Source organism: Aythya marila, assembly GCF_965140915.1.
Source record: "Aythya marila genome assembly, chromosome: 3".
In the NCBI taxonomy this organism is placed as follows: domain Eukaryota; kingdom Metazoa; phylum Chordata; class Aves; order Anseriformes; family Anatidae; genus Aythya; species Aythya marila.
In genome coordinates, this window is record NC_139044.1 from 48,366,274 (window position 1) to 48,379,068 (window position 12,795).

At 41.7% G+C, this 12,795-nt stretch overlaps 2 protein-coding genes across 11 annotated transcripts in view; one reads left to right on the forward strand and one right to left on the reverse strand.

Annotated features, from left to right (window-relative positions):
- Positions 1-3,532, forward strand: part of AGPAT4 (1-acylglycerol-3-phosphate O-acyltransferase 4) — a 78,027-nt gene extending 74,495 nt beyond the window's left edge. For both annotated transcript variants that reach the window (XM_082756785.1, XM_082756786.1), the window contains one exon: positions 692-3,532. In XM_082756785.1, coding sequence (XP_082612911.1) covers positions 692-783 — 92 coding nt within the window. In that variant the 3' untranslated portion in view covers positions 784-3,532. The remainder of the gene's footprint in view (positions 1-691) is intronic.
- A 1,163-nt stretch (positions 3,533-4,695) lies between these two features.
- Positions 4,696-12,795, reverse strand: part of MAP3K4 (mitogen-activated protein kinase kinase kinase 4) — a 92,269-nt gene continuing 84,169 nt past the window's right edge. For 7 of the 9 annotated variants that reach the window (XM_082756084.1, XM_082756083.1, XM_082756081.1 and 4 more), the window contains 4 exons: positions 7,035-7,157; positions 6,370-6,476; positions 6,008-6,187; positions 4,696-5,224 (listed from right to left, as the gene is read on the reverse strand). In XM_082756084.1, the coding sequence (XP_082612210.1) occupies positions 5,204-5,224; positions 6,008-6,187; positions 6,370-6,476; positions 7,035-7,157 (431 nt within the window). In that variant the 3' untranslated portion in view covers positions 4,696-5,203. Of the gene's footprint in view, positions 5,225-6,007; positions 6,188-6,369; positions 6,477-7,034; positions 7,158-12,077; positions 12,190-12,795 lie in introns of those variants that run through there. The other 2 variants (XR_014317123.1, XM_082756085.1) reach the window with 2 other exon arrangements.

Below are 12,795 nucleotides of genomic sequence, written 5' to 3' on the forward strand. Positions count from 1 at the left end.
CGGTGAGGATTTTGGTTAAATCGCATTTAAGCTGGACAGTCACTTCAGAAGCCAGCCATGAATTAAAAAAATCGTTCTGCATGATGGATTATTACTCCTGTATCAACTCTACGTCTTTTAAATTAACCCAGCCTCTTATAAGTGATTATTTCATGAGCTGTAGTTCAGAAATCCCACAAATTATAACTTTTTGGTTAATCAGGCTATGAAGGGCCCTTGCAGGTACTCTTCTAGGCACTAGGGTTGCTGAAAGTGGGCAGCATTCCCTTCCCCACCACACATCACAAGCAGACACGTTGGGGTGCTTTGTCACATAACCCCTGAGAGGCAGGTAAAGCCAGCAACCCCAAAGCACCCCCATTTCAAAGCCAGCCTAGGGTTTAACGGGGCCAAGCACATAAGGCTTGTGCCTTGTGGAGCTGTGCTGGTTCAGGTGGCCTCTTTCCTGCTGGTGGGCGAGGACAGGTGAAGACTGGGGCCAGCAACCTACTGTAGTGAAGTGACTGTGGGCAGTTATTGACAAGGGGGAGCGCAGGTGCGCCTCTTACCAAAGGTAAAAAGTACTTTAATGCTCTAATAGTGTAAAGCAGAGAATGCTGTTGGTCTCCTGCAGAACACTCTGTGTGCATGTATGGACCTAAAATCCCTGTCTGCAAGCAGTCTATTAACTCATTTTATTTTTATTTTGCAGCTTCTGTTGGTGTCAGATGGATGATAGGTGTTACGGAAATTAACAAGGGCTCCACCTATGGCAACAATGACATCAAGCAGAAACGAAAGTAGTATCTTCAGAGACTGCTTCAATCCAAAGGGAACAAATGCAACTTCTGAGAACTCTTCAGTGCATATCACGGTCCTTCAAGTGAGGTCAGAGGAAGGGTAGGATGAGCAATTGCCATGCATATCTGAATTTGTGCTCCTGTTATTTTTCTCTTGGGGTTTGGGCTGGATTACATGCTTGAAAGATGCACTCCTTTGTGTGTACTCTCAACAGGTTTGCATTTGTTTGGTTGGTTTGCTTTCATATAAAGTGTCTTAAGTTTTGAAGAAAAAAATTTGCAGCGTGCTGGTATGGTGAGACTCTACCTGGAAACTAATCAGTGGTTGCTGAGGTGCAGGCTTTATCTTAACTTGATCTAAGGAATGGGTAAATGTCAGAAGATTGGTTTAAGACAATTGAAACTGATAGTTGTCTAGCTCACGTGTTAACAGTTTAAAAACAGTAATCTCTCAGTGTTCAAATAGAGTAAGATGCGCTGCTTGGTGATACCAATCTTGCAACTCTACTGAACTGGCAGGAGTGCAGTAGAGTTTTTTGACATTTAGAATTTATTCCCACAGTAAGCACCACATTTGAAACTTCAGTCAGGCTCTGGCAAGGGGCCCGTTTTTTTAGCCCAGAGCCTTGCAGCGGCATAACCTGGCGTGGAATTTGGCCATGAGCAGAGCTAAGTTACGCACTGCCACATCTTTCCCCAGGCAAAACATTAGTGGGATAGCTGAAACCTGTAATTCTTTTGAGAATAAATGCCATTTATAGTTCAGAAAAAAATAGGTAACATTACTTTCAGCTTTAAACACAGATTACAGTTCTAGGCATTCCTAACAGTGGCGGAAACAGAAAACAACCGGTATGCTGTAACACAGTAATGCAAAGCGTGCATTAAAAGTTACCACCCCACACCCATACTGTTGTGAACCTAATTACTCTGCCTGTCTGTCTTTTCTGAAAAACTACTTCACATGGTGGTACCTCGTAACATTGTCTGAGGTAATACTTAAATTATCTTTTGCTTTTCTTTTGGGGAAAAGAGGCAAGCAGGAGAGAGACCTAGGACAGTGCTATGGCTGGGAATTTTTTATGCCTGTCTGGACTTGCTTTGTCACCCTTCTGAATTAAAATAGGATCAAATCCCTTGGGAAAACTGTGTTGCTCTCACATCCCTAGTACTGATTCCTGGGCATCCCCCTCTTGTTCATAGACTTCAAGAATTAAGAATATGTAAGTAAGTTACTGAAAAGAGGTGTTTGTTTTGTTTTGTTTAATTTTTAAAGAAAAGAAAAAGGCGACTTCTATCAGCAGTTCAGGGGAAAAAAAACTTAAAACCAAAAGATACTGATACTGAGGAGTTAGGAATATTTTTGGCACTTTCAGTGATACGTTTTCATTGCACATAGGACTAAACCATGCTAAGTCTAGGCATGAACACCCTATGTGTTTCTAGAAAAGAAAGTGCGCAGTCTTACAGTAGCAGTTCTAGCAGCTGGTAAAAAAAAAAAAAAAAAAAAAAAAAGACATTTCTCTTATGCTGTAATAAAACTGAAGCCAGAGGTAACAGAGGCCAGTACAACAGTATGAATCATTGCATGAAATATGCATTTGCTGTTCTGTAGCTCATCTAGAAACTAATCCTTTTAATATGCAGTATCTAAAGAGCAGGTGGAGTAGTGCTTTTAGCATGTCTTCTGAGAGTGGAAGCAGTTAGTAAAAAGTACAATATGAAGGAAGGAATAGGCATGGGGGCTTGTGATGGTCTAATTTTAGGGGGGGTTGTCTTGTGTGTACCTGAATTCCCTGTGCAATGAAGTGTTCTGGAATAAGTTGTGTGATTTGTCATAAAAATAACCACAGGCTTTGGTTTTTTTAAGACATGAAATACAGCCAGAGCCCACAGGATACTGTCATGCTTATAAAGCTATTCCCTGAATAAAGCACGTGCCCTTCTGTGCTGAAGTGCTTCCCCTCACCTGTATTGGCTAAAACCATCTTAACTGTGGAAAACAGATTTATAACATGTAGTAGCATAACATCTACAGTAATGCATCAGGCATGTAAATGAACCAGCCTACACAGTTCTTGGAAATGGGAGGGGATGGCAGAGAGATCTCTTCAAGCTTGCATTTTACTGTAAACCTTACCTGGCAGATGAAGTGAGCTTTTGTCGGGGTGGTAGAATGAACGCTATACGCAGGTGTGAGTAGTTTTGAGCAGCAAATACGTATTCATGTGATGAAGACTGACTTTTTTTCTTTTTTTTTATTTTTTTATTTTGAAGACTGAACATGCTGGTAGGGAGACATTTAACATTCCTTATGAGTCGTAGTCCTTCTCTAATTGCATGCAGTACCACTTCTCCAAGAGGAAAATACCAAACCCGTAAATACTTCTGAATGAGCATTTAGCTATTTCCTACCAATTTCCCTGGGAGCAACCACTGTAAAAGGCATAGGGCCAAAGACGCTGGTCCTGGATCCTTCTAGAAGTCCCGGTGCACAAGAGCTGCAACACTGGGCCCTTCCAGTGTTCCCTGGCCAACAGAGAAAGCGCAATGGTACTTGCCAAAGGTAAACTAGTCCAGTTCACTGTATTAAAAGAATGATGTATGTCAGTAGGAATCAGTGTTTGCCCCTCTTCCCCACCAACAACTGTATGGTCTACAACTGCCTTAACAAAAGTAGTCTTACGTTTGTTTATACAAAAATAAAAGTATAAAAAGCTGAAGTGCAGTGAATGAGTTTTCTTTTGGTCTGCAACAACAAACCTGTAACAGTTTTCACCTTTCTCCTGACTCCTGGAATCTTGTGTGTGTGTGTGTACAAGGATACCTAACACACGACAAATGAGGAGACAAACTGCTTGGAAACTTGTGATGCGCCAAAAAGCGAAGAATGCGGCAGGCCATGGGGGGACCTCAGCCTCAGGTACTTTTCTAGTCAGCTACTTATGATGACAATACGTACTTACCTTCCTATCATTACTGAAAGAATGAAAGACAACAAAAGTTTGTTAAATTCAGTATTGTATGTTTTGAAAGCCTAGGTACACCTCACTAGATGTGCAGAATGAGGCTGGTGCATCTAGATTTAAATGTCAGATTTTGATACCTTTTCAACAGCTTATTCAGCTGTGCCTCACCTGTAGTAAATCAAGGATTACAGTATTAAGAGGGGACGCGGGACACAGAACTTTGCAATGAAGCCAAATATTAAAAGCAAGCTCTCTGCTTTCTAACTTACCCATTTTAAGGTCTATAGCTGTAACAGATATATAAGCTTGCACTAATAGGTATCTTTTAACTGTAAACATTTGTATTAGCAAGCTAAACAAAATAAAACTTCCTAAGTAGATCAAATGTTAGAGAATGCTGCTATTTGCTAACCATTTCTATTTTTTAAGATCTTTGACCATTAACCGTTAAATTAAAAAAAAAAGAAAATCAGTGCCCAAGATCAGAAACTCGTTTTAAAAAATCTTAAAAATGACTTTTTGTTTTCACTAAACTGTACACAACAAATAATCTTAATTGATTCTCTTTTCGGTCAGCATGGCACTTCTGTGGCCATTCCCTGTCTGTAGAGTTCTTGTGTCCAAGAAGAAAGTTAGCTCAGCCCTTACCACTATCCCTTATATAATAGGTAGCGTGGGGAATTGGACATCACCTTCCTTCCTCAGTAGTGAGGGAAGGGGGCACCTTCATTCTGTTATCCCTTGTGCAATGCAGAACGCTTCTTACACTTCTTGTACTTTACAAAGCATTGACTATAGCAATATACGAGACCCTTAGTCCTGTTAGGTTAGCACTGCAGTCTTAGCAGTTTAAGAAAGAAAAAAGTTTAAAAAGTGACCCACAACCCCTAGTTACTTTCAGAAGAAAAACCCTTCACCAACAACTCCTAAAATAAACCATTTATTGAGAAAAAACCTTTTTTTAAAATTTCATTAATCAGCCTTGTGCATAACAAATCTGAAGCTTGCCAAAAACAAATAAACAAAAAACCAGTAAAAGTTCACAGTCAGTGCACTCAACAAACAGATTAAAAAACAAGGTCCATAACGCCTGATAACACTACAGCATTTTTCTGAACCTAAAGAGTTCAAAAATACTACATATTAACATTACAGTTCTCAATAAAATGAGAAACAGGAGAAAGAACAAAAAAAGATATGGTCCATATACAGTAGTAATGGCACTTTCACTGAAACATGCAGCTTCTTTCAACTTGCAGACACTGTCACAACTTGAGCAACATGTGCCAAGTAAAACATACAGGAGCAGCAGAGGAAGTGACGCCTGTCACTTGTGCAGTCTTCATAAGTTCAACTTCTATACTGTTCTCAGCATAGTCTTTATGTAAATATTACATACAGTAGTGATTAAAAGGTATTTTTGCCAGAATAAAAAAGGCCAGAGATTGAATAACTTCATTCTTCATCTGTGCAAACCTGTGAAGGGAACAAAAGGCAATGAATTGTCTTTCTATTGCAGCAAAAAGATGACCATCAATTTCTTAAGCACCTTCATTGAACCTAAGGTTAACTGGACATCTCTTGACATCATTTAAGTTTTCTTTTTCCTTTATTATTATGATAACGAATTACAACTGTTCATATCTGACAGCATGCAACTCTTACGTCCCTGAAGAAGTGTTCTGCCTCTGTGGTAGATGGGATTTAGATACGGTTACTGCTACGCCTAAATTTGTTGCTTAAGAATAAGCAAATATTCACAACTAAGAATTAAACCAAAATTCATGCAAGAACTGCAACTTGTTACAGTAATGCCACAGTCAACAACAGTGTGAGCTTTACTGAAAAAAAAAAAAAAGGAAGAAAAGTAAATCCTTGTATGGAAGGATGATAAAGGATGTGCTTGTTTCATTTTTTTCCTATGGAGGGGACCACAATCTCTGCATTACAGGCGCATACCTGGCCCCTCAGATGCAATTAGCTACCATTGAGATGGAGTTTGACAAATCTTTACTACAGATAATGCATCTTGCAACACATTGCATGGTGCACACCAGGTTCTTTTAGCCAAATGTTTGCAAGCAGCAATGTGTGTACCTGTTCAAAATTTCCAAGCCTTCCTTACTCTCTGTACAGCATCACTGTGTATCAGCCTCCCCCCACGATAGAAAGCCCTGGGGCACAGCTGCAAACGGCAAAGCCAGCTACGGCTGTTTGATTCCCACCTCCAGTCTTTGCAGCCAAAGCCGTGAGACAAACCTTGACAAAAGGATGGTCGAGGAGCTGGCTGGCTGTCCACCTCATCTTTGGGTCACTTTCCAGGCAGTGGCAAAGGAAGTCTTTCCCTTCTGGACTCACTTTGTCAGGAATTGGAGGTTTATGACCCATCCCCACTCTGTACATGATCTGGAAGTTGTGCTCATATTCGTGCCAAGGCCTCTGCAACAGGAAACAGAATTGGTAAGTGCAAGGTTTAGTGAGTAACTCACTGTGCAACAGAGCATATATGTCTGTACCCCAGGAATTTAAAAGACTCCCTGATACTTGTGGACTTACTGCTAGGAATGAAACCAGAACTTTTGGAGAAACTGATGACGACATTCAACAGGTGAAACACCTACCTTGCCAGTGACCATCTCTATAACAACACAGCCCAGGCTCCAGATGTCTGCTGCCCGTCCGTGCCCTTCTCCTTTAGCTCTAGTGATTACTTCTGGAGCCATGTATGCTTTGAAACAACACATACAACGTCATTAGTTCATACAGCAGAAGGAACAGTATGTACTTCGGTGATAAACTGGGCAAACCTAATGCTTTTAATACAACTGTATTTAATACATCTGTTGTGAATCACCACTTAGGTTTTCTTGCAAAGTTTTGTCTGGCTTTGGCTTCTTGTTCTTTAACACATTTTCAGTGTAGCTGTCTTTCAGCTTGAAAAATGGTGAAGTTCTGGTACAGTATGTGCTCTCACTTATTTTCCTTTTTTAAAACAATAGATTAACCAGGTGTTCAGTAAGAACAGTCCTGTTTCAGGAGGCTACGGAGAAAGGTAAAATCACAGATAACAAAAGCTCCAGAAGCTTTATAATTAACCAAACAAGTAACATTTTCCAGTTGCAACATTCACTGATTATTTTTGCCTTCCGGATGTAAAGCACAGCTAACCAGCCAAAGTAAAATGAAGTTTCCCTGAACCACATTGTTTTACCAGTCCAGACTTTTGACAGAGGCATTTTCTCTTATGGCAACTTGACAAGTTTCTGCCTAGCACGTGCTTCCTCACCTGCAGTACCCAAAGTGCTGTTCACTTCTCCAGGCATTGTCTGGGTGTTGTTCTTCAGTTTCACTGAGCAGCCAAAGTCTCCTAGTTTAATCAGTCCAGATGAGGTAAGAAAGATGTTGGCTCCTAGGAAACACAAAGAAAAACAGTACTGCTTGTTAAACCAGTGCTGAACTAAGGCATGAGGACTTCTCAACATGATGCACCACCGGAAGTTACACAGTAGGTAATAGCTGAGTTCACACTTGTATCTTTACCTGTGGATTAAGTGTGGAATATGACACCATTAGAGATGTACCCCATAGGGTATGTTACCATCAGCCAACTGGATTTTGATGGGTTTCAGTTAACACTAAGCATACTGGAACATGACAACAAGAAATGTTCAAAGCACAAAGCACTGTGGCAGGCAAACTCATCAGCTTTTCACATGTGCTCGTTATGAGAAAACTCCTCCAGAAATATATGAATTCCAGTGCTTATCCCTGTGAGTGTTGCACTGCAAAAAAAACACGTCCTTAAGGAGCTTTGTGGCAGAGGCCATTGATGCGTACCTCCCAGTATCCATCTTTTCTGTTCTGCTGGGTCAAGACAGGTGATAAAATGCAGCTAGGTCATCACAGCAGACGTAAAAGCTGAGCTTACAGCATTTGTTTATTACATATCCCACCAAATACTCACTCCTATTTAGCTCTACTTCCAGAATAATTTCTGGAGGAGGGCTACCATTACAGTATCCGGCTCTACTGCCAGCTTGCACCAGAAAAAATTCCCCTAGCACAGCTGAAATTCTCTGAGGGAAACCTGCAGCAGGCTTCAAGTTACCTGCTCTACACAACACTGCAAAATAAGCCAAGCGGTTTTGACAGCCAGTGGCCTCCTTTCGTTCAACATTCTGCCAAAACACAGGCAACAGAAAACAGAGCAGGAGCTCACTGTGCAGGTCAGGCCAAATCCTGGGTCCTGCAAGTGCTGCAGTGAGACCACAAGTAGGTTGCAAGTCACCTGGCAGAGATGCAGCTTGCACTGTGATTTCTGTTACAGCAGGATGAATGCTATGCACAGAACAAAACTGCCTGCGTACTCTGCGAGTAGGCAAACGCGAGGACTTCGTTACACACAGCATTTTCCCATGTCACATAAAAGATTCTTTAAAAAATGGCTCCTTTGAATATAACCTTTCAAAAGAAGTTTCTCACTTTTGTTCCACCTTCAACATGGGTCAGTGCAGGAATTGTTGGCTGTTCCTCCTTTCTATTATGTTCTCTTAATTAATGACTTTTTCCAGTTAGCTTGGCTGGGCACCTCCAAGATATTTACAGAAAACAGAGTCCTTAAAAAGCTCAAGTCAAAAAAGGCAGTGCAGGTCAATGATGCCAAAACTACCCAGTTCTCAAAGGACTTCCCTTTCAGCTATGAGAATGCTTGATAACAGAAGCGAAGTGTATGTAGTCTGAGAGGTGTTACACATAACTGCACTACAGGGAGGAGAGAAATCACTAACAGCAATAAACTCCAACCTTTGGTTACCATAAGCCTTTTAGAAGTTCTGGAAGGAGAATTAACTTTCAGTAAATACAACTCTTCTAGACATTGTGTCTGCACATTTTCCAGTCCTGGCATTCTCAAGATCAGAATTTGTTCTGCTGGCAAACCACAGAACCCAGCCAGGGACACAGATTTCCAGAGTCAACCTGGACCCTGCAATCACAGGTGCATGTAACACACACGTAGACGATCCATCAGCTCCTTGATCCATCATCACACCAAAGCAGTACAAGAAGGCATCTCAATGGGACACTAAATATATAAGCACTGCAGTAGATGACTGACATTTATAGGTACTAGCAGCTTTTTCTTTCAGACAACTGCCCATAACTTGTCTTTTTTGGATGATTTTCAAGCAATTACTTAACATATAGCAAGTAGGTACACTTAGCCCCAAAGAGCATAGGAAAAAGAGGCATCACTAGCAAATATTTTACAAGGATGGTTTTGGAAACTTAGGTTCTGGTTCCCCAAGAAAGCAAGTTGCTTGAAAATTTCACGAAAGGCTACAGAGTAGCTTCTGAAGCTACTGAAGCGCATGGAAAGGGACTGAGCTAATATCCAAGATCTTTTGTTCTGACTGAATCTAAAGTTATTGAGATAACTTGGTTTAATGCAGTTTAGAACCAACTTGTAAGGCCTTTCAGTCCAAATCTGTCCTCCTACAAAAAAAAAAGGTAATGACAATTCTTAGCATAAAGTTTACTGTGAAAGCTCCCGTGAATTCTCCTGCAAAGAACACCCAGGACTGTCAAATGCAGGGAAGTAATGAACCTAAATTTCAAACTTTCACCAAAAAGAAAGAGCCAGAACTTGAAGACGTGTTGCTGGCATTTTCTGTCAGCTGAATGAGGCTTCCACTGATGTATTGTCTGCTGGAGCCTCTGTTTGGTAAGCCATTCACCTGTGTTTTAGAGAACAAGACCAAGCTCTAGCAGGAGTTTTTAGAAAAGGTCTCCTTATTAGAAGGAAATTCCACAGAATCCAGCAGGACCTGAGTAAGAGAAAGGGAAAGAGAAGAACAGTACTTTGAGGATGCACGATCCTTTTTAGCCTTGACAGTTAGTGTGATTGGAAACGTAACAAAATTCCTACCATATCTGCATGGTTAATAAGAGAAATAAAACCAGAGACCATGGCTAAAACAACAAAAAGGCACAGCACCCCCAATCGGTGCCTTCTTTCCTCCACGTTCGGTATTGAAAGCAGCCAAAAGGTACAGGATGTACTTGGTGGAGGGCAAAAGGTAGCAAAATACTGCTGCCATTTACACCACAAGACCTTTTGGGCAGACTGCAAACAGAGAGCAAATACCAGAAATGGTACTCTTGCTAGAGAGAACAACTGCTATGACCCAAAGTGTTTAAACTCAAGTTTAGGGCACAGTACCTCTGTGCCAAGACAGCCCTATGCTAACCCCAGGGCAAACTGACACTAGAGGGACATTCCAGAGATGCTGCTCTCAGTACTGGGAGTCCTCGGAGCAGAACCAAAATCCCCACAATGAGTGTGGCACAACTCCACAAACAGGGGCAGCTCGTAGCCACTCCTCAGTACTTAAGCACTGCAACAGCCAAATTCATTCAAGAACCAAATTGGTTCAGGCCCAATGCACTCTTCAATAATATGCGCTGCTCTCCCAAAGAGAAAGCACCAGGCGTGACCTTAGCGATTAATTCTTCTCAATTCAGCACTTTTGAGACCACACTTGTAGCGATGTGTATTGCTTTGGGGCTCCCCGGTACAAGACAGATGTTGATGCAGCAAGCCCAGCCCCGGGGCATCAAGATGGTCAGAGGGCTGCTACATGGGATGCGCAAAGAGGAGCTGAGAGGTGGGGTTGTTTAGCTTGAAGAGGAGGCTGGGGTGAAATTTATTGCTGTTTTCAACTGCGTAACCATATAATGAAGATGGAAACAGAATTTTCTTCAAAGACACACACTGAAAGGATCCGGGGCAATGGACACAAATAGCAATGCTTGCAAATTCCAGGGAAGTATCAGGAAAAGATTTTCACAATGGGAACAGCAGAGGGGCGCAGGGAAGAGGGAATGTTCCATCCCTGGAGATAAGCATAACTCAAATAGACAAGGTCCTGAGCAGTCTGATCTAATTTGACATTGGATCTGACATTGAGCTTGGCCCTGCTTTGAGCAGAGTACTCAACCAGAGATGTCCTGAGGTTCTCTTCAGCATTAAATATTTCATCTTTCTCCATTATTCAGCAGACAGCTTTCTTGCAAAAAGAGAAGTTGTCATAACTGAGAGATCTGGTTTTAGCCAGAGGAGTTAAAATATAATAGGCAAGATAGAGTTGGTTTTTTTTAAAAAGTATCCAAAAAAGACTTGATTGCCTGCTACATTCTCCACCAGCTACTTAATACATGGATGCAGGCCAACTAAAAGCAGTGCAGTCAACTGTAACCAATGCTACTCTTAGCTTTCTCTTGCAACCACAGGTTGAAGAAGGATTCCCAGCAGCTGTGTCTTGTTACAGCTTTTACACCTGCAAAACTGGATGCCACAACAGCGCCAGGAGGACAATGGTGGCACCTGTGGACACTACTAACCAAGTGACCTAAGTTTTGAGTGCAAGGTGCTTGCAAATGCCAACTGCAGGATACAGCTATAAACAATTACTCTTAAGAATTGGTTGGTTATCTGATGCTGAACAAAACAGATCCATACTGATTTTTGGTAAACTGGCTATGAGAGATCTGGTATGATCTGTCAGTGAGATTCCCCTAGAAAAGCAGTTTTAACACAGTCTGAATGACATTTCGTCATTCTCCCCTATCAGAAAAATAAGAGCACTTGAGTATGTAAGAGAAAATCCAGCATTATGCTAAAAGTAAAAACAGAGTTTTCTTTACTGCTGTTAGCCTGAGAACTTGGGGATTCAACCTGAGCACAAAAAGAGACAGAGAGCAAGAGACATGCAATGTAACATCAGGCATCCTTTACAAAAACACCCTCTCCGCAGTCTGTCTAAATTCTGTCATTAAGTTTAGGGAAGGTCTGTACACAGATGTGTCTGCAGCTACCCTGTCTGTAGCTGTTATTACTCCCAAGGACTACCCCAGCATTTGGTATGAGGAACCTGTTGTGACAGAAATGCCCTCAGATAACGCAGCATTACAGTCCTGTTAAACAGCTCTTCTGTGCACTTCTCTGATGAGAGGAAGACCTATTCAGAAACATATCCAGAAATCAGCAATGACATGGAGCAGCACAAAAGAAATCCCTATCAGTCAGCCTTGGATTTTGATCGCGAGCTTCCAGGAGAGTGCAATCCAGCTAAGCAGAACCTGGATATGGAATGATCGCGTAAAGGGCAAGGAAGGCACTGTGAAAAGCACGGAGGGAAATCCACAACTGGAAAGAAACCTTTGGTCAGGAAGGAGAACCAGAGAAGGCAAGACTGCTGGGCAACGGGAGTGAGGGAAAGTGTTTTCTAGGAAAAAAAAAAAAGCCAAAACTGACTCAAGAGTGGCCTACCTGGGTGGGAGGCCTCTGGATCGTAGATAGTTCTTTTCCCAAATGAGAAGCACGAGGCCAAAGGACCAAGAGCAACTGGGAACCTCCTACACTGCTGCGATGATTCAAAACCCTGTGAGCAAGAGGGACATAGAAACCCAGCATCGTTGGGTTGCACTGCCTTGTCATAAAATGAGCATAAAATGAGTGGGGCATAGTGTGCATTGTTTCCCCTACCAACTGTTAAGTTTCTGCCATAGGTGAGCAAAATATGTCAGATTAAAAAAAAAACAAAACACAAACAAGACAACTAGACATGGAGGATGTTCTTGGTAGGCGCAGGAAAAGAAAAATGAATGTGAAATGCAGACTGACACCGTGTGCCTTAAGCAAATGCCAAAAGCAACCACCCTTCAGTTACTGCAGTTCCAGTTTGCTCATTTTGTAAGCAAAAGCTGAGAGCCAGGCATGAGTAGATAAATGTATGGCAAAAAAAACAGAACACTGGTAAGTAGTTTTACCGTATCTATTTAACTCCTTTTACCAAGACTTTTATTGCTATGTGTACGCAAACATTTGTCTGAAAGCCTAAAACTCTTCCGCAAAATGGGAATCATAAGGAAAAGTTCTGCTGCAGCACTCTAGCACAGTACACTGCCTGTCAGCTCCCAAGGAAACGCCATTGCTTCTTGCACAGATGAGAAAAACATTATTACATAATTCAGTGTTAGTGCTAGAA